Here is a 23,388-nt window from a genome sequence, read left to right as displayed (position 1 = left end):
TAAAAACAGACTAGGCTTTATTTCTCTGAGCAATGCTTTGCTTAAAGTCCTCTATGGGTTTTTTTCATGTCTAGGCTACAACTTTTCCAAATTAAGAAATAAAAAAAGCAAGCATTATCACCACATATGTCCCACATACATACCAGGCCAAGTGAGAAACCCCCCGAAGGCCTGGGCTAAGCCCTTCAGCCATAAAGTCTTTTCCAGTAGGGCATCAAAGTCCATGGATGGCTGGTTCTGAAGCAGAACAGCAACTATTAGTGGCCACGGGCTCAGAACCAGGTTTTGAATTTGCAGGAGTTGCATTTTGTAGGCAACTTCAGTGACAAAGGCATGCATGTCCTCTGACTGTTTCTGAGGAATATATCTAAAACGAAGAATACAGAACAACCAATTACAGTTCTGCTACTTAGACAACATGAGTGAAGAAGGGAATGGGAGAAGACAGACCCTTTAGAAGGTTTCTCATACTTTCTGCCAACTGAATTCTCTCAGGTCATGCTGCAAAAATATACTTTCACTTTACTAGAGTGGGATCTGTCCATTCGTCTCTGGACTATGCTCTTGAGAGGTGAGTAAAAATACTCAAGGTAAGAGGGTTGGTTCTACTATCCCTGGTTCCAGGCAAGACAAACAGACAAAAACCACTTGCTGCTGCTTTGTCAGTGGGCTACATCACTTCTTCTGTGAAAACCGATGCGTCCTCCCCTGGACTGAACTGCTGTCTCCTGAGAATCCACAGTACTTTGAACATGTCTCTTGTAGAACACACCTAACAGGTGATGATATGATATGTATGGCAACTGCTCATGCCTGTACTGACAGGCTGTACCGTTGGCCTGACTGCTATACCGCCCTTCTGAGAAGCTTCAGGGCACCTGCCAAGCACTGCCTTGGTCCTTGCCTGACAAACTACTCATGCGTGGATCACCCAGCGTTGAGTCAGATGATATCCAGAACCTACCCAGAGCTGGCTGGAGCAAGGATATATGCATAGGACCTAACAGCAGCCACATAATAAGGTGGCTTAATGTGAAAGCTGTAGCCAATGAGAACTCCCTGGTAATGGATACAACTGGCCAATTTGAGATGGACAAAGTGAAAGCTTGTGGCTGCAGAAAGCTAACAGCTGCTTCTGACAGCTGATGAAGCTGCGAGCAAGGCTGCCAGCTGCTGTGGGACCACTGGCGCTACGGATAAATTACGAATGATGCTGCAGTCATGGAAGCCTGGCTGGGCAGGCGATTTGTCTCCTTTACTCCTGCGGGTGTATTTCTCTACATTAAGAAAACCCAAATGTGTATCTGTGCCTGCATCCTGAAAGAAGCTAACACATTTCCTTGCCCACAAAACTATAACCTTCTTGAGAACAGGGACTCACTCCCATTCATTATTATTAAACAATCCTTTCTAGGATCAAAAACAATACTTAGTACATACTTTGGCTGGCCTACCAATAATGCTCAACAATTCCCATACATGCACTTCTTAACAATGGCTTATTTCTTCACACTTTTAAGTCAGTAGGGTACTAGGGAGGGAGCCTGGGGAGAAGGAATCAAAAGAAGCATCTATTACTTTGAGAGTAGGCAATGGGTTTTGTGTTTTGTTTTGTCTGTTTGAGCACTGTCTGGCTTTGCATATTTAATGTATATATCCTGCAGTTAAGTGTCCGGCGAACATATTAATTGAAGCTTTCTGCTTCTTGTGATCTCAGATAACCAAGTTTCAGTGCTAGAAGTGGTCAACTCAAGAATCACAGTTTACACTTTCAGATTTTCATCCTTGTTTCAACACAGGCCTTGCACCTTGGAACCAAGTTATATGGGCTCCGACCCATCCTCCCAGCTGCCAGAGATCGAAGCGACACAGGGTCTCCGAAGTACACATGAATGTTTCCAAACTTTTCAGAGAGAATCCTCCTGGCTTTCAACAATCCCTGAGAGTATCACAACAGGGGAAAAGAAAACAGGAATACATTCAGAAATCAGTTGGTGTATAAAGTACATCATAAATAAATATAAATTTAAAGAAATTTAATTTCTTTAAATTCCAATATGATCAAGCTTGGCTATCCTTTACGTACAGCTGTAGATTCTTTCGGCTTAGGAACCCCTAGGAGCTCATAAGCATACAGAGTTTCTTCCAATATCCTATCATAACTGATGCTGATTGGAACAAGGTAGGTATCAAAAACTTCTCTTTTAAAAAACGGTTCCATCACAATATTCAGAAGACCTGTAAATGTACGGAGAAATGATTGTTCAAACATCTTGAAAAGGAAAGCAAACAAGGCCGCAGGAAGATACTAAAAGTATACATTATATACCAAGCCCATAAATATAAACAGTTGAACTTAAAGAAACAGTTACACTTATGAAGTAAAGAACGTCTTGCAAAAAAAGTGTCAAGTTCTATTTAGCAGCTACGATGACACCACGCCTGAAGTCTCTGGGTTTGTGTTTTTCCTTCAGTCTGTAAGGAACCTACCAAATTTTGGAGTCAGTGTCTTGGCGGAGCGGCTTCTTGTCCCTTCGAGGAAAAATTCAACAGGAGCATAACCATTCTTTAAAGAGAAAACACAAACAAAACAAAACACAAAACCCATTGCCTACCTCAAAGTGATAAATGCTTCTTTTGATTCCTTTTCCCGAGTTCCCCCCCCAGCCCTCTGAGCAAACACTGCTCGCAGTGAAACTTAGACAAGAGAGTCACACAGAGTAAACAGATTGCGGAGGATATGCACATTCCTTGAGGGGGAAAAACCAGCTAAGAGTCCATTCAGAAGTTACGAATTTAGGGCTTCCCTGGTGGCGCAGTGGATAAGAATCCGCCTGCCGATGCAGGGGACACAGGTTCGAGCCATGGTCCGAGAAGATCCCACATGCCGCGCAGCAACTAAGCCCGTGTGCTGTAACTACTGAGACTGCACTCTACAGCCCGTGAGCCACAACTACTGAGCCCGTGAGCCACAACTACTGAAGCCCACACACCTACAGCCCGTGCTCCGCGATGAGAGAATCCACCACGAGAAGCCTGCGCACCGCAACAAAGAGCAGCCCCCGCCTGCCGCAACTAAAAAGAAAGCCTGCACGCAGCAACGAAGACCCAATGCAACCAAAAATAATTAAGTAAATAAATAAATTTATATAAAAAAAGTCTCTATTGAAACAAAAGAAAAAACAAAAAGGCAGAAAAAGTCACGAATTTAAGTAAGCCCTTAGAGCAACCTTCAGTGAAAAGAAAATACAGCTTGCAAGTAGTCGGTAATTATTTGCATTACCCGTAACATAGTTTTCACATATTCGGAGAACACCGCCCAGTAGAGCTGATCGCCGCCGAAGGTCCGCCGCATGAAGAACGCCCCCGACATTCGCAGCAGCTCACCAACCATCTTCATTCCTAGGAAGTCTATGAAAGAAACAATGGTTAATGTTGATTTGCAGACCTTGAAGCTTTCTATGAATATCTCAACTCAGATTCTATTAAGATAGATTTCATGTATGTAAGACACCCCTAATCTTAAGAAGAAACATCTAATGGAATTAAGGAAAGAAGGGACTCTGTCGGCAGGTGCTGGCTGGGAGGTTACCTTGTGCACCCCACTCCCCATACACCTCTGCATTTACAACCAGACCAGCTAGAGGTGGGGGCAACAGCAGGCAATGGGACAGCCTCAACTATGCCATCATGCCAATTTCCTTAATCAGCAGTGCCGCTGACCTCAGTGACAGATCAACATATATCCTCCCTGCTCTGCACAGTCAGGCCAAACTAGCTCTCACCTTTCCTTTTTCACCATCAGGTGAAAATACCAATCTTCTTTTAGTGGCACAGATTAAAAAAGAAAAGCAAGTCCAGAATGAGAGAAAGAGTTCTACCATCCGTTTTAAAACGGTCCTTTTCTTTTTCCCCTAATTTTCAGGTAACTTCCTCACGTGTCTATATAGATGGAAATGCTTTCAAAGTGCTTAAGGTCCTGGCAGTTTTTACTTTACTGTTTACTGTGTTTATTAGCAAAGGTGTAGGCTTGAACCCCAGCTTTCCTGGCTAGTTTATAAAGGAGATGATAAACAATTTATTTGCCTTAGCAATCCTACTTTTTTGGAATCAATCCTACAGAAATAAAAGCACTAATATGAAAATATATTGAAAACTTGTTTGTAACAGCAAAACTACCACATTATGATACATATACACTGCTGAATATTATATAGCAATAAAAGTGTTAGACATGAAGTTGGAACCTTACCAAAAAAATCACACCACATACAAAGATTAACTCAAAATGGATCAAGGACCTAAATATAAGACCCAAGACAATAAAACTCTTAGAAGAAAATATAGGGGAAAAACTTCATGACATTGGATTTGTCAATGATTTCTTGGATATGACACCAAAAGCACAGAAGATAAAAGAAACAACAGATAAACTGGACTACAGCTGTCCCTGGGGTTGGGGGGAGTCTGTGGGGCATTAGTTCCAGGACTCTCCATGGATACCAAAACACTTGGATGTTCAAGTCCTTTATATAAAAGGGCAGAGTATTTGTATATCACCTAGCACATCCTCATACACTTTAAATCATCTCCAGACTACTTATAATTCCTAATACAACTGCTATGTAAACAGCTGTAAATACAATGTAACTGCTATGTAAATAGTTTCCTGTGAATGGCAAATTCAAGTACTGCTTTTTGGAACTTTCTGGAGTTTTTTTTCCTGAATATTTTTGATCAATGGTTGGTTGAATCCATGGATGTGGAACCTGTGGATACAGAGGGCCGACTGTGTACCAAAATTAAAAACTTCTGCTCATCAAATGATAAAATCAACAGAGTGAAATAGGAGAAAATATTTACAAATCACATATCTGATAAGGGGTTAATATCCAGAACATATAAAGAACTCCTTCAATTCAACAACAAAGAAAACAACCAACCAAAAGGACTTGAATACTCCTCTGAAGGAGATATAGAATTGGCCAACAAGAATATGAAAAGATGCTCAACATCACTAATCACCAGGGAAATGCAAATCAAACTCATGATGAGATACCACTTCACACCCATTAGGATGGCTATTATTAAAAACAAAAAAAACAAAAAACCTAAAAAAAACAGAAAATAACAAGTGTTGGTGAGGATGTGGAGAAACTGAACCCTTGTGCACTGCTGGTGTGATTGTAACATGGTGCAGTGACTGTGTGTGGAAAACAGTATGGCAGTTCCTCAAAAAATTAAAAATAAAATTACCACCTAACCCAGCAATTCTACTTCTGGGTGTATACCTGGAAGTTGAAAGCAGAGACTCAAACAGGTATTTGTTCACCTATGCTCACTGCAGCACTAATCACAAGAGCCAAAAAGTGGAAGCAACCCAAGTGTCCAGGGATGGATCAATGCATAAACAAAATATGGTATATACATACAGTGGAATATTATTCAGCCTTAAAAAAGGGAAAATTCTGGGCTTCCCTGGTGGCGCAGTGGTTGAGAGTCCGCCTGCCGATGCAGGGGACACGGGTTTGTGCCCTGGTCCGGAAGGATCCCACATGCCGCAGAGCGGCTGGGCCCGTGGGCCATGGCCGCTGAGCCTGCGCGTCTGGAGCCTGTGCTCCACAACGGGAGGGGCCACAACAGTGAGAGGCCCGCATACCGCAAAAAAAAAAAAAAAAAAAAGGAAAATTCCGACAGACGCTACGATATGGATGAACCCTGAGGACGAACCCTGAGGACGTTACGCTGAGTGAAATAAGCCAGCAACAGAAGGACAAATCCTGTTTGACTCCATTTACAGGAGGTATCTGGAGCCGTCAGATTCACAGAAATAGAAAGGAGAATGCTGGGTGCCAGGGGCTGGAGGGAGAACAGAATGAGGAGTTAAGTGTTTAATGGGGACAGAATTTCAGTTTTGCGAGGTGAAAAGACTTCTGTGGATGGATGACAGTACAACAATGGGAACTTAATGTTACTGAATGTGCACTTAAAACTGCTGAAGATGGTAAATTTTATGTTTTGTGCGTTTTACCACAATTGAAAAACATGTTAAAAGAATTTAGATCTATTTATTGACCTACAGAGATAGCCACTGATATATTACCAAATAAAAATAACAACAGCAGGTAACACATCCAGGTCATATAATCTCATTTTTCAACCTGAACCAGAAACCCTATGTGCATATATGCTTGCTGATGTCTGGGTAGGCACAGTAGAGCGCAGTGCAGAGGACAGAATCCAAACTATTAAACACTGGGACTTGTAGAAAGAAGGGAGAGGGACTTCCCTGGTGGCACAGTGGTTGGGAATCCACCTGCCAACGCAGGGGACACGGGTTGGAGCCCTGGTCTGGGAAGATCCCACGTGCTGCGGAGCAGCTAAGCCCGTGCGCCACAACTACCGAGCCTGCGTGCCACAACTACTGAAGCTCGCGTGCCTAGAGCCTGTGCTCTGCAACAAGAGAAGCCACCACCATGAGAAGCCTGCACACCACAACAAAGAGCAGCCCCCGCTCACCCCAACTCGAGAAAGCCCGTGCGCAGCAACCAAGAGCCAACACAGACAAAAATAAATAAATAAATAAATAAATTAAAAAAAAGAAAGAAGGAGAGGCTATTCTCATCATTTTCTTCAAATAACCTCGGCACTGTTAAAATCATTCCCATGAATGCCTTAGTTTTTATAATTTAAAAAAGGGAGAAAACCAATGCATACCCATTCCTGCTGCTATGACCGGCACAGGTAAGTCGTAGTTGTATAAAAGAAAAGACAGCATCAGAAAGTCAATGTAACTTCGATGACTGGGCAACAGAACAACAGGATGCTCCTGGATGGCTCGCTGTAGCTTTAAAACAAATGTTACACTTTGAATAATTTCAGCTTTCATATTATTAAAATCGTATCTTAAATCAGAAAATGGAAGAATGTGCGTATGTACAGAGGGAATACAAGTGATGCTTTTCTGTCTCCCGACCACATGCACAAAACTTACTTCAGAGTTCTAGTTAAATAATCTCCCATAACTCAAGAACAGCAAAAATAAATTTTACGGATCATAATAATAATGGTGATGATCACTAACAGGTATTAGTTGAGAAGCATATTAAGCATTTTACATGCACTGTTTAATACCATGTATTTGTACATAAGGCCTAAGCCTTAGCTTCCTCATTTGTGACATAGTCATGCCTCTAATACACGGTGGAGCTAGGACTGGATCTGTCAGTCTGAATTAAAAAGTCAACTGTCAGGGGCTTCCCTGGTGGCACAGTGGTTGAGAGTCCACCTGCCGATGCAGGGGACATGGGTTCGTGCCCCGGTCCGGGAGGATCCCACATGCCGCGGAGCGGCTGGGCCCATGAGCCATGGCCGCTGAGCCTGCACGTCCGGAGCCTGTGCTCCGCAATGCGAGAGGCCACAACAGTGAGAGGCCCACATACCACAAAAAAAAAAAAAAAAAAAAAAAAAAGTCAACTGTCAGCCACTGCGCTAGACTGACTGGTAGTTTGTAGGAAGAGAAAACAAAACTTCTCTCAGGGAGATTAAAAAAAATTACGAATTGTTAGGACCAGGGAAAGGAATGGTATTTCTCTATTTATGTACTGGGCTCACTGTCAGGGAGAGTGGGTGCCTTGTAGCAGGGAGGGATGCATCCGAGCTTCCCGATCCATTCCTCGGGCTGTCAGTCTCAAAAATACCCACGTGTGTCTGTTTTCCTGAAATCTAAATACATAACCCACCGAGGCAAGGTAGTCTGTGATCAGTTAAGACATAGCCAGCAACATCCCCCATTCCCAACACTGTATCAAACGTTCTCCGACAGAGATGCAGACGTAAGTCAGCAATCTAGAAATCAGTCACAGCAGGAAGAAATACTTGGAAGCAAAGTAAATGACTGAATAAAAACAAAGCATTAAAAGGTATGAGGAGGAAGGCCGGTGAAGGTAAGAGCTTCCTAGTAAGAGAAAAAAGGTATTAAAAACAAATGAATAGAAATAATCTTCATAGGGAAAGCTCTTACTTTCAGAAAAAAGTAAACAATTAAATGACAGGAGTGACAGAATTAGAAAAATCACCATTTGGCAATCATAAGTGTAATAACTGATTCAAGCAAAAAACATCAGTGGCTGTAAAAACGAGTGGAAGAAAGTATGATGAAAAACAGGATACTGAAGCATCCTTAAAGTCTCTTGTCCCAAGATACTTATTAATTACAGGGGGACAAAGAGTAACTCTGCAGTGGCGAAGAGCCTGGCAAAGAGCACTGCAGCCAACTGACAAACGTGAACATCACCAGGAACAGGCAAACAGAGGCCACGTGCTTCTGGGCTGATACACTGAGAAGGACACGACCTGAGCCTAATCGAGAAAACATCTCAAACCCAAATCAAGGGACGCTAGAATATAACTAGCCTGATTTCTTCAAAAGTAATATCATGAAACACAAACAAAGACTAAGTAATTGTTCTAGATTAAAAGAGTCTAAAGAGATACGGGAGCTGACTGTAACACACGATGCAGGACTTTTTTTTGCCTATACAGGACACAGCTGGGACAGCTGGTGAAATATGAATAAGATCTGTATTACCAGCACTGTGCCAATGTTAGTTTGCTTATTTTGATAATTACATCATAAGAGAATGTCCTTGTTTATAAGGAAAACACACCAGAAAGGTGTGTGAGGAAAGCAAAGAGAACCATGTTGTAGGGGAATCTTGGTGAAGAATATATACGACTTCTTTGTACGACTTCTGTAACTCTATGAACATCTGACATTAGGTTAGTCTGTAAAGTCTGTAACTAAGTGACTAAGCTAGTTTGTCTGAAACCTGCAGAGCTGAAGGTAAAAGGAAAAACCACCCTGCAGAGAGGCGGAGTCTTTTCTGCTCAGGCTGGATGCCACCTGCTAACCAGGGCCTGCTCATCTAGTGCAAAGCGGGACGCCTTTGAGTTGAATAAATTGTGAGGGACTGAAGAAGAGATTGCTTTTTTACAAGCAATACTCACTTTCTGAATACCTTCTTCATTTACACACACTTTCGAGAAAATTTGTTTAAATATTTTGCTCAGGGCAAAGGCACAGAACCGAATGGCTCCCAGACGCAGTTTGTGGTTCATTTCATCCAGGATCTCACAGGCTTCCTCTCGCAGGACCTCGGCAGATTGATGGGATTCCCTGGAAAGCTACAAGGAAAGGGAAAGCAGGGATAAATTTCTGGAAAAAAAAAAAGTCAAAATTCATTTTGCTCAAATCAGTAGGACCAGTTCCAAATGGACCAATGGTATTATATAACTCAAAATGGTACGTTTTCTTCTTAATTTAAATTGATATAGTTTAAGCTTACATCCAAATTCTCTAAAATAAGTTGTTGCTCAAGATCTAGTGTCCGAGAGCATACACTTAGTAGTTACTTTCAGTAGATTGTTGCAACTGTTTTTTAAAAAATTTATTTATTTGATTGATTGATTTTTGGCTGCTTTGGGTCTTCGTTGCTGCGCGCGGGCTTTCTCTAGTTGCAGTGAGCGGGGGCTGCTCTTTCTTGTGGTGCACGGGCTTCTCACTGCAGTGGCTTCTCTTGTTGCGGAGCACGGGCTCTAGGCACGCGGGCTCAATAGTTGTGGCTCGCGGGCTCTACAGTGCAGGCTCAGCAGTTGTGGCACACAGGCTTAGTTGCTCCGCGGCATGTGGGATCTTCCCTGAGCAGGGATCAAACCTGTGTCCCCTGCATTGGCAGGCAGATTCTTCACCACTGCACCACTAGGGAAGTCCCACAGCCTACACATCTGAGGAATCAGGATCAGAAGGGAAAGAGAGAACTGGAGCATTAAAAAGAAAGAATACATTGCCAGGAGAGGACCTTCCTCGAGACAGAAAATGCTCATGCCAGTTTGAGCCAGTTGAGAAGGCTGGGGAGTAGGAAAGACAAGACCCCTGGGGACAGGAAGGACTTGGATAGGTGAAGAACACAGGTGAAAAGGCCGGTTTTTTCAGAAGGCACTGGAGGAAAGCAGAGAAGAAGAGAATGACCTGGCTTCTTATTCTGCACACCTGGACTTCTCATTTGCCCAACTGATATGCTGTCCCTACAGATCCCTCTCCCTGGAAACCTGAGAGAAGCAACGGTCTTACAACTCCTTGTCCCCAGTGATGTCCCTCTTCAGTCTCTTCTCCATGTCACAAGCCTGAGCAGTCTCTTAAACGCAAAGTCATTGCATCCTTCCTTGGCTAAAGCCCCTTCAATGGCTGCTACTGTGCTCTGCAAGATAAAGGCAACCTCAGCTGGAGAAGTGGCAGCAGGGATGGATGGAGGTAGACAGCGCTATTTTTAGGAGGGCACCTCACTTTCAGCAGAGCACATCAGCAGCCCTTAGTGCCTGGGAGACTGGGAGGGGAAAGTAAGAAGCTGAAGACGGCATCCAGATTTTTGGTTTGAGCACCTAGCATATGGGGGGGGCATTCTTAGAGACGGACAATCTGGGTGGGAGGGCGGTATATACACAGTACAGGGGTGGGGTGGATCCAAGACTTTGATTTAGAATTCTTGAATGCTTTTGTAGTGCTTTTGGAATTTCCAAGTGGATACCCAATAAACTATAAAAAAATATGTATGAAACTCAAAAGAGATCTGGGCTGAAGCAATAGATACTAATTATCTGTATTACTTATAATAATATATTATTTTTATATAGTAATATTCTAATACGGAGATATTAGCATAAGGAAGGTACTTTAAATTCTGGCAATAAATAAAACTGCCCAGTGAGTGGGTAGATAAGAAGGGGCTAGAACAAAATCTTGAGGAAGAGCAGCATTTAAAGAGACAGGCAAAGGAAGAGAAGCCCATAAAGACAACTGGGAAATAATCAAAAAGATGTGGTGGGTAAGCGGGAGAGTATGGTGTCATGGAAAGGAGAGAGCGTGTACCAAAAGCTATCCAGGATTTGAATGAGGTTGATTTTTGCCACGAGGAAGGAGGTCATTCACCATCTTGGGAAGAGCTCCTACAGGGGGTTGGAAATCAGATTCCAGCGAGTTGAGTGGTACATGAAGGGTGAGAAAGTAGGGCAACGAGCATAGAAAACACAGCCAACTTCTTCAAAGAGCAGAGCAGAAGTGGGAAAGGAGGAGATGGGTAGTAAGTAGAGAAGGAATGTGGTCAAAGGAAGTCTAATTGAGTTGGAAGAGAAGTGAGCATGTTAAATGCTGATGGTAAAGAGCTGAGAACAGGAAGAAGTTGAGACAACTGAGGGGACAGACGACAAGCAAAGTTCCCGAGGCGGAGGGGGGGGAGGTGGAATTCGGAGCAAAGGAGTAGGGTAGGGATTCAACTCGAACAGAAGGGGATCCCTGCTCCATTCTAGTAGGAGGGAAGAAGAAAATGATGGGTGTTAGATGCAGGTAAATTAGGAGCCTGATCTCAGAGAGCTGAAACAGCTCTCACTTATATAATGGCTTAAATTTTCTTTGTGAAGTAGGAAGAAAAATCATCTGTCCAGAGTAAGCGGAGAACGTAGGGTTGGAGGTTCAAGGAGAATGGGGCAACTGAAACTGCCATTTTGGAGAAAGGGAGAGAGTTTACTAGGGAAACAATCAATGACTGGGTAACAAAGAGGGCCCAAGTGTGCTGCGTAATCAAGAATTTATAATAATTCCAATCTACCTCGATTATATGATTGTTCTCAGCAGTACATTCAAGTCTGAAAAACACTGGTTTAACTCAGTCACACTTAACCTGGCTGTGCATTAGAATTATCTGGGGAAACTTAAAAAAAAAAAAAGAAGAAGAAGAAAAGAGAAATGCCTGGGTCCTAACCTAGACCAATTAAACCAGAATCTCTGTGGATAGGACCAAAGTATTTTTTTCCATTCATTAATTCAAGAAATATTTATTGAATGTGTACTATGTGCTAGGCACCAGGAATACAGCAATTTAAAAAAAGAAAGAGAGAGAGAGAGAGAGAGAGAGAGAGAGAGAGAGAGAAAGAGAACTTGACTTCACTTATGAAATAAGTTTAGTCAGACAAGATTAATAGATTCCCCAAGATAGATCACAACAATACGATTAAGAGCATAGGGCATATGTCCGAATCAGAATAAAAGAGACAGCAAATAATAAAGATAACAAATAATTTTCCTGGGAGCTCCCCGGCGGTCCAGTGGCTAGGGCTCCGTGCTGTCAGTGTCTGGGCCCAGGTTCCATCCCTGGTCCAGTGCCTAGGGCTCCGCGCTGTCACTCTCTGTGCCCGGGTTCCATCCCTGTCCAGTGGCTAGGACACCGCGCTGTCACTGTCTGGGCCCGGGTTCCATCCCTGGTCAGGGAACTAATATCACGCAAGCCGTGTGACACAGCCCCCAACGCCAGTGCCGCCGCAAAATGAAGTATCTTCCCAAGGCCACAAACCTGACTAACCTCCAGTTAAAAGTCAAAGAAGCAGGATCTCTCCGTGAACCTCAAGGCACAGGAGCATGATACGATACAAGAGCCTGCCGTCGGGGAGCTCCAATCATGTCTGCCAAGGACCTCTATCTGGATGTCCTCAAATGGCGTGTGCAAAACAGAGCACAGCTTCTCTCCTAAGCCCTCTTCTAAGTCCCTATCTCAGTGAATGGCTCTATCAGCCTTGATTCTTCCTTTCCTTCACTTCATTCACCCAACTGGTCATTTCTTAAATCTGTCCATTTCTCTGTTTCTATAACCACTTACCAGTCCAGGCAGCTATGACCCTACAAAGGGATTGCTGCAGGAGCATCACACACAGCCTTCCCGTCTCCTTCTTCAGCAGAACGGTGTTTCTAAAACATAAACTGATCATGCCACACTGCAACTTGAACCCCTTCCGTGGCTTTGCACTGTGTGTAGGATAATCTAACCCTTCAGACGGTTCACAAAGTCCTTCGCGACATGGACTGCTCTCCTCTCCAGCCCAGTTCCTGTCATCGCCCTTCTCTGCTCTCTTCAGTCTGCTTCCATTGAACACCTCTCAATACCACGAACACACATGCACTCTTCTCCTTAAAATAAGCTGGTGGTTCCCAAACCTCACTGCACTTTGGAATTGACTGGGCTTTTAAAAAACTTCGGATGCCTGGTTCCTCACTCCTGACATTATGATTTAATTGGTATGAGGGTGAGACGTAGGCACAAGGATTTTTTTTTTTTTTTTTTTTTTGCGGTACGTGGGCTTCTCACTGTTGTGGACTCTCCCGTTGCGGAGGACAGGCTCCAAACGCGCAGGCTCAGCAGCCATGGCTCACGGGCCCAGCCGCTCCGCGGCACGTGGGATCTTCCCGGACCGGGGCATGAACCCATGTCCCCTGCATCGGCAGGCGGACTCTCAACCATTGCGCCACCAGGGAAGCCCGGCACAAGGATTTTTAAAAGCTCCCAGAATAATTTTTTTTTTAAAACATTCTTTTTTTTTTTTTTTAAATTATTTATTTAATTTTTTTAATTTTTGGCTGTGTTGGGTCTTCATTGCTACGCATGGGCTTTCTCTGGTTGCAGCGAGCGGGGGCTACTCTTCGCTGCAGTGCACGGGCTTCTCATTGCGGTGGCTTCTCTTGTTGCGGAGCATGGGCTCTAGGCATGCGGGCTTCAGTAGTTGTGGCACACGGGCTCAGTAGTTGTGGCTCGCAGGCTCTAGAGCGCAGGCTCACTAGCTGTGGTGCACGGGCCCAGCTGCCCTGCGGCATGTGGGATCTTCCCGGACCAGGGCTCAAACCCGTGTCCCCTGCATTGGCAGGTGGATTCTTAACCACTGTGCCACCAGGGAAGCCCCTCCCTGAATAATTTTAATGTGCCATGAGGTTTGAAAACCACAGGGAAAAAGTTATTTGGCCTGCTAGGAACACTCTTCTTCACCCACTTCACCTGGAAAACCCCCAAACATCTTTCAGGCCTCATTTATAAAATCACTTCTCTAACTCCCTACACAAAATTAGTTGCTCTTATAACTAATTAATGCCCCTGTACACTGGCCTCCCATTAGCATGTCTTGTATCATATTTCACTGTAATTGACTGCACAACTGTCATCATTCCCTATTAGACTATACACTTATGAGGTCAAGAACGCTGCTCAACTAGCTATTAGACACAATGTCTAGCAAAGAGGCTGCGACGCATTATGGGTACAATAAACTTTTGATGAATGTGCTGAATATAGCAAAATCTAAAAAGATACATTAAAAATAGTAAAATAAATTCATAGAATCAAGAAGAGATAGAACTTGTTGACAATGAACAAATCTGGCTATGGCTGAGGAGGGAATCACTTACCTGTTTAATGACATAATGAATCTCTTCAGAATTGAGAACACTACATTTAATCTCACTTGGCTTGCAAGGAGTAATTCCCTTGTAGACAAGAGGTGTGTAGCACTTCATGGCAAATTTCAGGTCACTGACATGCCGCCTCTCCTCCAAAACATCTTCAAACTCATCCCACTTTTTGAGCTCCTTCTGTGGATAAGGCAAATGAAAGAAAGTAATGCACATGCTGTAAAACTACGTTGGTAAAGTTTCATCTTAGCCAAAATTTTTATTCTATGAGATAGAATAAGAGCAGAGTGCTCTGATGTTATGTTTTCATATAGTAAGAAAAAGAAATGTAGCTATTGGACTTCCCCGGTGGTTGAGAATCTGCCTGCCAATGCAGGGGACACGGGTTCGATCCCTGGTCCGGGAAGATCCCACATGCCGTGGGGCAACTAAGCCTGTGCGCCACAACTCCTGAGCCTGCGCTCTAGAGCCCATGCTCCGCAACAAGAGAAGCCACCGCAATGAGAAGCCCGCGCACCACAACGAAGAGGAGCCTGCCACTTGCCACAACTAGAGAAAGCCCGTGCGCAGCAACAAGGACCCAACGCGGCCAAAAATAAAAATAAAAAAAAGAATAAAATTACCAAAAAGAAAAAGAAATGTAGCTATTATTAGGATCAATGAATTGATATTGATTATAATATTTTATTATCATATTTCTGATTGCTATCTTTATAAAGCCAGTGCCCCTTTATGAAAGTTAACAAACATAGCAAAGGTGCGACATTAGGCTCTAGAGTAATCTGATCAACTTTACAGATTTTGTCAATCACACCAATAAACTTGTTTTGTCTGCCTCTCTCACTTAGTTTTAAAAATTAAAGCGTACATCGGAGAGTCAAGATTATGTCAAATCAAATCAAACTACATGTGTGCAAACTCAAGACCAAAGTGCTCCCATATAAGCTACAGTGGTGCAGTCTGTATTTTGCTGTGTTACTTTCTCTTCTCCTTTCAACCAACTGCAATTCAGCTTCTATCCAACCAGCCCCTGAAACTGCTCGTTATTAGGCTACCAACGACTTCTGAATTGTGAATTCTTAAAAGTTTGTTTTTCTGATGATAAAAGTAATAGTAGTAATAATAAGTGCAGCTAACATGCGTCGTTGCTTCCTAAGCATCAGGCACCACCCTAAGAACTTTACCTACATGAAGGGGCATCCTCACAACAAACCTATCAGGTAGTTATCATCACTACCTCATTTCACAGTGGGGAGACCAAGGCACAGAGAAGTGAAATAACTCAGCCAAGGTCCCACAGCTCTCAGAGGACAGAGACATGATCAAGCTGAAGCCTTATCGCTTCACAGACCCTGTTCCTAACCACTACCCTATACTACTCAGCATGCTAATTATGGAAGATTTGGACACGTGGAAACATACAAGCAACGATAAACTGCCTACAATGTTACACCCTGGGAATAACTACTCTTAACACTTACTAGTTCCCTTATTTTTTTCATTCATAGATATAAAAATACATATTTTTAGGGCTTCCCTGGTGGCGCAGTGGTTGAGAGTCCGCCTGCTGATGCAGGGGACATGGGTTCTTGCCCCAGTCCAGGAAGATCCCACGTGTTGTGGAGCGGCTGGGCCCGTGAGTCATGGCCGCTGAGCCTGCGCGTCCGGAGCCTGTGCTCCGCAACAGGAGAGGCCACAACAGTGAGAGGCCCGCGTATCATAAAACAAACAAACAAACAAAAAACCCCCCATATTTTTAAATTTAAAACATGGACCCTACCAAATATAGTTTATCTTGCCTTATCAACTGTATTCCGAATACTTCCCTATATTAAATATTGTTTTAAAATATTTTAGCGGCTGCACCGTCACCTTTGTATTCCCTAATTTCTTAATGTAATTTTTTAATTACCAAAGTGATACATGTTCATTATAAAAATTGAGGAGATACAGAAAAGCCCAAAGAAGAAAATTAGAATCAACTGTCTCCCAATGAGCCAGAGACCATTTCAGTGAATGCTTTTTTCCGTGCCTGTGAAAAGTCCCTCCCTCACCACACGTACATTTTGATTTGTCTCCTGATTTTTTTTTTACTTAATGTTATAAACACTCCTCCATGTCATTTAAGTTTCTCCCACGATATGACTTTTAATGTTGGATGTTTGGACTCTTTTTCATTCATTGCTACTATAAAAAGCGTAACAAACATTAATATTTCTTTCCAATCTAATCATTAGACCCTGGCCTCTTTCAAGTCTTCGTCCTCCTAGACCTCCCCAGCGTGGGACACCATTCTCAAGCCCTCCCTCCTTTCATTACCTACAACTATTCTGAAATGTTCCTACTGTGGTTTTTAATTCATGACTCTGTCACAGCAGAAAACCCACCTCATGTCTCTAATCCAGAGATTTTCAACCTGGGGGAAATTTTCCTCCCCCAACTACAAATATGTCTTCTTTCCTTCCACTTCCTTTAACATGTTAACACTTCCATCCCTCCTTTCTTCACCCCACACAGTGCTCAGTACTCTCACCTACTCAACTGGTTTCAAATATTTGTGCTTCTGAATCCCTTGCCCTGTCCTCCTCTCCCATCTGGCTTTTCCAAAACTGAACTCATTTCTCCTCTGCACAATCCTACAAGCTGATTATTTTCCTGAAATCTCAATCGATAACCCCACACCATCTACATCCCTGTGTTTACATCATTCTAGACCTTCCCTCCCTCACCCCTTACATGCAATCCGTTCCATCCTGCTGATACGGCCTTTAAGGATCCATCATGTCTACTCCTCATTCACATGTCCAGCCTGTGCTCTTTATCACAACAGCCTCCTCACTGGTCTCCTTGCCTATGTTTTGTCCCTTTGAATCAGTCTTCCATGCCACCATGTGCCCTTTTTAAAACACGATTCTGGCTTAAAATATTTACATGACACCCCTCACCTCCTTCAGAATAAGACCTAAGCCACTTCTGGCATCACAGGAGAACCTCTATGACCTGGCTTTTCCTTCTCACCACACTCATGGTCCACAACAGTGAGTGACTTGATTTCTCCAACACAGTCCATCGTTGATACGCCTCTGGGCCTTTGCACATGTCCATCTCTGCCTGGAATGCCCTTCTGTTCCTGTCATCCTTGCTTTGGCATCACTCTTCTGTGACAACTCTCCTGGAGTTCCCCTGATGGAATTACTCTGCCTTCCTCATTAGGACTTCTTTACCATCTACATACGTCTATTGTGGTATGTGTCCCATAACATGTAATCGTTTGCGTGTCTGTCTCCCTACTAAAATACAATTACCTTGAGGGCAGGACAGTCTGTGTCCTCTTTGTATTTCCATCATCTAGCTGTGTTTGGAATATAGCACAATTGATCAACAACTGACCGACTATATGTTAAGGTAATAAAAAACAACAAACAGAAAAACTGAGACCACCATTATGCACAACGAGAATACAAATAGAAGCAAAGAGCATTTATAAGGAGTTTAAGTATAAAAGGGTAGCATGTAAAACATGTGAAATACGCAAACATGAACATTTTTATGCCTACATATATACGTATAGAGAATACATGAGGGGAAAATATTCGAGCTTGGAATTCTGGTGTAAAACTGCAGCGCTGTAACATATTGCGTACTCCTGCTTGTAAGGCTGAAGAAACTCAAATTTCACAGTTCTCATTAATGAAGTAATAGCATAAGTTACACAGGCTCAGACTTGGTAGAATGTCACAAATTACCATTATAAATGATATAATTTTAGGGACAAAAAAGATCTTAGAGACTTCCCATTTAGCGGTCCTGGGTGTGGGAACAGAAAAGGATCAGAATCAGCTGGGGGTTGTCTGTGGTGTGGAGGGGGTGGGGGGGGAGAGGAAGAGAGAGCGGAAGGGGAGGAAGAGGAAATAGGGAGAGGGGAGGGAGGGCGTCCTCAGAACAAGAACCTGCAAGGCAGAGCAGCACATATGTATCCTTTGAAAACCTTGCCAGCTGTGATCATCTGCAATCCTTCCACGGTTCCGTTAACTGCAGGATCAAGCTCACATTTCTTAACACACGAGCCAGCTATACAAAGACCTAGTTGCCTAAACAAGCTATGACATCTCATGGCTCCCACAGCTTTGTTCAAGTCACCTCTGAGAATGGCATTCCTATCAAACACCGGAGCATCTGTTACATGCGTGCTATTGTGGTACGTGTTGGGGATATGCCTTGTCTAACCAAGACAGACACAGCCTCTTTTGTCAGTAACCCTGTGCACGGTGGTACCTGTTGTTGAGACAAATGGCCATTCGCCACCGTTCACCTGGAAAACACTCAGCCATCAACCACAGCTTCTGTACACCTCCTCTGTGTACCATTTCCAGATTCTCCCTTTAACGCACGACCAAAACGGTCATCTTCTCCGTTGAGTCTTTAGGGAATCCTCATTACATCTTCATCTAGAATACTTCAATAAACTTGTCTTTGGTGCCTCCCCTACAAGATTGGGAACTTCCTGTCATGTGTCTTATACATTTTTGTATTCCCAGTCCTTCAATCATTGTTTGTGGAATGAAAAAATAAATTACTAAATGAAGCCACTTCTTGAGCCCTGCTGATGACAGCTCTCCAATATTCTCAGTCTAAAGCTCAGACTTCTCCCAATCTGGTCTAACTCAATGTCTAATCCAGTGGTTTTTAACCCAGGCTGCACATTAAAATAACTCGGGGAACTTAAAATATTGATGCCCAGGCCCCCCTAAAGATTCTTGATTAATTTGGTCTGGGAGTGGTACCTGGGTTATCAAAAGTATTTTTGAAAGTACTCTAAGTGATTCCTACATGCAGCCAGGGTTGAGCATTACTGCTCATTAACTGGCCTTCCCTATGCCACGCTGGAGAAGTATTTACTATCATAAAATAAATACTCACCCAGGAGCACGATACAATGAGGAGGCCAAGTGAGAAGAATGAGGTGAAGGATTTTCCCCCCATTGTTTGTCTTCCCTATCTTACTTTGCAGAGTGGGCCTCTCCTTATTGCTAGTTAAACAGGCCTCTCCTTGTACCTCCCTTTCAACTGCTCTGGTGGATCCATTCATTCAACAGTTACTGACAGCCCCAAACGTACCAGGCACTGTTCTACAGGCTAAGAACACGGCATGAACAAGGTGGACAAGGAACGTGCCCTGAGGGAGCTGAAGGAAAGATGGACAACAAATAAGCAAGGTAAGTTCACTTAGGGATGCCACCAGTAGCATGCTGGTAAATGTGCAACTATGGGAGAGCCCTGATTTATAGCATCTGCCAGTTTCTGGGGTATACACGCTCCCACCGTGGCAGATTTCAAGCTACCAATATGACCTCACTGAATGTGGAGTTGGGAGGAGATGCAAGGAGCCACCGTTATCTAGGATTTCCACCTTACAGCGTGACAGATGGAAATAACTTCAAGAGCACGGATAACAGGAAAATTTAGTAAAATAATTAGGAAGTGCTGAGTTCTGAGTATTAATTATTTTTAACGGAATCTGTTTAATTGTAAATTTATATAACAACCTTTAATTTTTAATGATGGCAGTGTTTTAACAATAGGCTCGCAAGCTTCATACAAATTTAACAATCAGCTTTGAGAGCCAGTATAAGACTGCTGTAGCACAACACTGACAAGAGAATATAAACAAAACAGAGGAACTAATGAGGAAGAGTGATTGGAGAGCTACTTTCGATTGAGTGGTGGCGAAAGGCCTCTTTGAGCTGGGACCTCAATAATAAAAAAAAAGCCAGCAATGCGAGGTTCTGGGAAAACACAGCACACCACACAGAGAGGGCTACAAGCATGCTGAGGAGGAAGCATGCTTACTTCTGAGAAACAGAAGGCCAGTGTGGCTGGGCCAGGGAACAAGATGAGTCAAATCAGAGATGGAGCAATCACCTCATTATGTAGAGTCTTGTAGGACACTGTAACGAGTCTAGACCTTTCATTCAGACTCTAACAGGAAGCCATCATTTGGGTTCTGGGTATGCCAGTGATTATGCAATCCCAGTCTGCTTTTCATCTGTGGTCTCAGTGGAAGATTTCGAGCAGACGTATGGCTTCAGACACCACCTACTGGCTGAGGCTGCCATATCTATGCATTTAGGCCAGACCCTCCTCTTTTACTCTGGTACTGCATTTCTAACGCTGTTTGGAGGTCTCCCCAACACTTTGTGATGTATCTGGTCCATAACAGGATAATCCACAAGTTAAAAATCCTTAATTTTGCCTCTTCCATCCCAAACTCAGCACATCCTAAGTTGAAATGACTGTCCCATTACCCCGACTAAACCTGCTCCTCTTGCTCTTTTTTTTTTTTTTGTGGTACACGGGCCTCTCACTGTTGTGGCCTCGCTCCGCGGCATGTGGGATCTTCCTGGACCGGAGCACGAACCCGTGTCCCCTGCATCAGCAGGCGGACTCTCAACCACTGGGCCACCAGGGAAGTCCCTCCTCTTCCTCTTTATCAGTGAAAGGCATCCGCCCAGTTGCCAGATCGCAGAGACGGGAGTCAACTTCAGACTGCGGCCTCTTCCTTAGCTACCACATTCAACTGTCCTGAATACCATACAAACTCACCCGTCTCCCTCCTCCCCAGACTCAAGGCCACTGCCTCACTGCAGGCTTTCGTCACCTCCCTGGATTACTGCAACAGCGTCCTAACTGACCTCCACGCTTCAGATTCCTCCGGTATCAGATTCCTTTCTCCAACGAATTCCCTTTCCACAGCCTCTGCTTAAGTATCGATAAAAGAGGTTACCCACATAATCATGCCAGAAACCTAGTAGTCTTCTTAGACTTTCAAAAATACAAATCCGATCATCCTTAAATGGTGTCCCATAGAATGAAGATTTTATCCTGAAGGGTGTTTAAACATATAAAATTCCTTTAGCAAATATCCTCTGCCTACTTCCTTAGTTTCGTTTCTCATGTCCCCTTTATTCTACCCTTACCTATCTTGGTTCCCCCAAACATGCCAAGGAGTGGTCTTCTTACACTGATGCCTACGACAGTCTTCCTCTCCCTCACCTCCCATTCATACCTCAAAATCTCAGCTCAGGTGTCACATTCTCTTAGAAGCCTTCTCCAAGTCCCCAGACAGGTCAGGTGCTCCTCCTCAGCCCTCCCACAATATACTGTGCACGCTTCAATCATTGGGCTTATCTCACTTAACTGCGATTACTCCTTTATTCTCATGACATCCTTTGAAGTCCTTAAAGGTAAGGGCTGGATCTTTAACTTCCACATCTTGCACATTGAGAATACTGAGTAGGATACTGTAAGTACCTACAGCTGCAATGTCTGCTGCAATCAGCAGTATCTTAAATATCTCTAAGACTAGATTAGAGTATTGCACAATAAGAGTGTGGCCGAGGAATGAAATAAGGACAGTCTGAAACAGTAAGAAAAAGTTCAGGTTAACATGAAAGTTAAGACTGCCGTCACAAGAGGAGTGAGGGCGGCTGTCCAGCTTCAGAAGCAGTAACGGCTTACATGCAATTAACTGCTTTAGTTTTTCACGTGAAAAAGGTGACCAAAGTCTTATCATTGGTGAATGGGGAAATAAAAACCCAACTCTTTCCTTTAATACACATGTGGAAAATTGCTGTAATTCACAAACCAGTTGAGGGCTGAAAAAAACTACCCATGGGAAGTCAGAGCTACACAGCAACCCTCTTTCCCTACATTTTGAGGTTGAACTATTTCACCACTGCACTGTGCGGCGAGGTCAACGAAGAGAGAGGTCCAAGTAATAAACCTTGGGAAAGTGGACAATTAGCAGCAATCATAAGCCCAGAGCCCTTGACAGCAAGGGAACAGAAGTTTCCCCATGTTCCACTGGTCTCCCAATTTGAAGGTAGCCATAGGTATATATATTCTTTTCTGAAACTGAGTTTTTTGTTTATCTTGCTCTTGTGTTTTCCCTGTTATGACCTTCTTACATAAATTAACATTATATTTAAGCCAGAACATTGGTAACATGATTTTAAAATGCATTCTTTTATTTCCTCCTAAGATAAATAAAACTTAATTTGGTTTAAAAAAAAAAAAAAAGTCAAGTGCCCCAGGGTTGTGAAATACTGAGAGCTACAAAGCTTCCACCTTGTAATTTCTTCATGACAATTCTGAGTGACCAACATTCCGTCGGCAAAAAAGACCGGTTAAAATCAGAAGAGGCGGCTGGGGGGTGATCTGGAGAGAGGCCGGGGAGCATTAGTTCTCTGCCAAAATGACTTGTGGAAAAAGTACAATGATGGGCAGAAGACAGAAACACAATACAAATTTCCAGGAACTCCAAATCTTCTTAGATGAAAAACGTAAAGTCTTAGAAACTCAATGCCCACGGACAAGCCAAATACTTTTTTCCCGGGAATATCACAGCTGCAAAAGAGCGGGGTGGGGTGCCACGGGCTACCTCAAGCTGAGTCAGACCCGCAGGTTGCTCGGGTTCGACCGAAAGGTAGCCCGACACGCCTCGCAAGAGATGGAGAGACTCCAATTCTCCCCGCCTCGTTCCCGTGTCAGGGGCGTTCTGAAGGCCCAACGCCTGGTGGAGGGGAAGGGAAGGAACAAGCGGGAGGGAACCAGCGGAACCATCACCAGGAGAAACTTCTAAAAGCACACGGACATTCCCACACGCAGCGATACACCGTTGCCCTAGAAACCAAATCAACCACCTAATCCCTCCTGGGGGGGGGTGGGGGCTCGGACCCAATCTTCTGGGCCCTGGGTCGCAGCCCGGAGGAACCCTGGACCAGGAGAAGGGGGTCCTCTCCCGCGGCCCCGCCCCGGCCTCGCTCCCCCGGGCGCATACCGAGTAGAGGAGCACAACAGCGCCGGGACTGGTGGAGCCGACGGAGAAGCAAGAGCTGGACGAACTGGAAGAATCCATGCTGCGGCTGCTGTCCCGGGCGTGGTCTGGGATTCTTAGCTAAGCTGTGGTTGGGGTGCTGTTGGGGGCGGTTCTTCCGCGCGGAGCGGCCCGACCTCGCCTAGGGCGGCAGCACCCTCTGCGGCCCAAACGCAGGACCCCGGGCGCCGCCATCTTAACCAGGACGGAAGCCGCGCTGGGACCTGCA

General features: G+C 44.0%; 1 protein-coding gene across 2 annotated transcripts in view; it reads right to left on the bottom strand.

Annotated features, from left to right (window-relative positions):
- GNPAT (glyceronephosphate O-acyltransferase) overlaps positions 1-23,377 on the bottom strand; it is a 32,337-nt gene extending 8,960 nt beyond the window's left edge. The window contains exons 1-9 of one of the 2 annotated variants that reach the window (XM_081229495.1): positions 23,124-23,377; positions 14,282-14,464; positions 9,010-9,186; positions 6,718-6,847; positions 3,284-3,411; positions 2,491-2,566; positions 2,087-2,238; positions 1,809-1,939; positions 144-367 (exon numbers count right to left, since the gene is read on the bottom strand). In XM_081229495.1, coding sequence (XP_081085621.1) covers positions 144-367; positions 1,809-1,939; positions 2,087-2,238; positions 2,491-2,566; positions 3,284-3,411; positions 6,718-6,847; positions 9,010-9,186; positions 14,282-14,464; positions 23,124-23,201 — 1,279 coding nt within the window. In that variant the 5' untranslated portion in view covers positions 23,202-23,377. The remainder of the gene's footprint in view (positions 1-143; positions 368-1,808; positions 1,940-2,086; positions 2,239-2,490; positions 2,567-3,283; positions 3,412-6,717; positions 6,848-9,009; positions 9,187-14,281; positions 14,465-23,123) is intronic. The other variant, XM_081229494.1, reaches the window with a different exon arrangement.
- Between the last annotated feature and the right edge of the window lie 11 nt (positions 23,378-23,388).

Source organism: Mesoplodon bidens (genome assembly GCF_964165515.1).
Source record: "Mesoplodon bidens genome assembly, chromosome: 1".
Classification (NCBI taxonomy): domain Eukaryota; kingdom Metazoa; phylum Chordata; class Mammalia; order Artiodactyla; family Ziphiidae; genus Mesoplodon; species Mesoplodon bidens.
The sequence above is the reverse complement of the archived record's forward strand: the minus strand, read 5'-3'. Positions and strand labels throughout refer to the sequence as shown.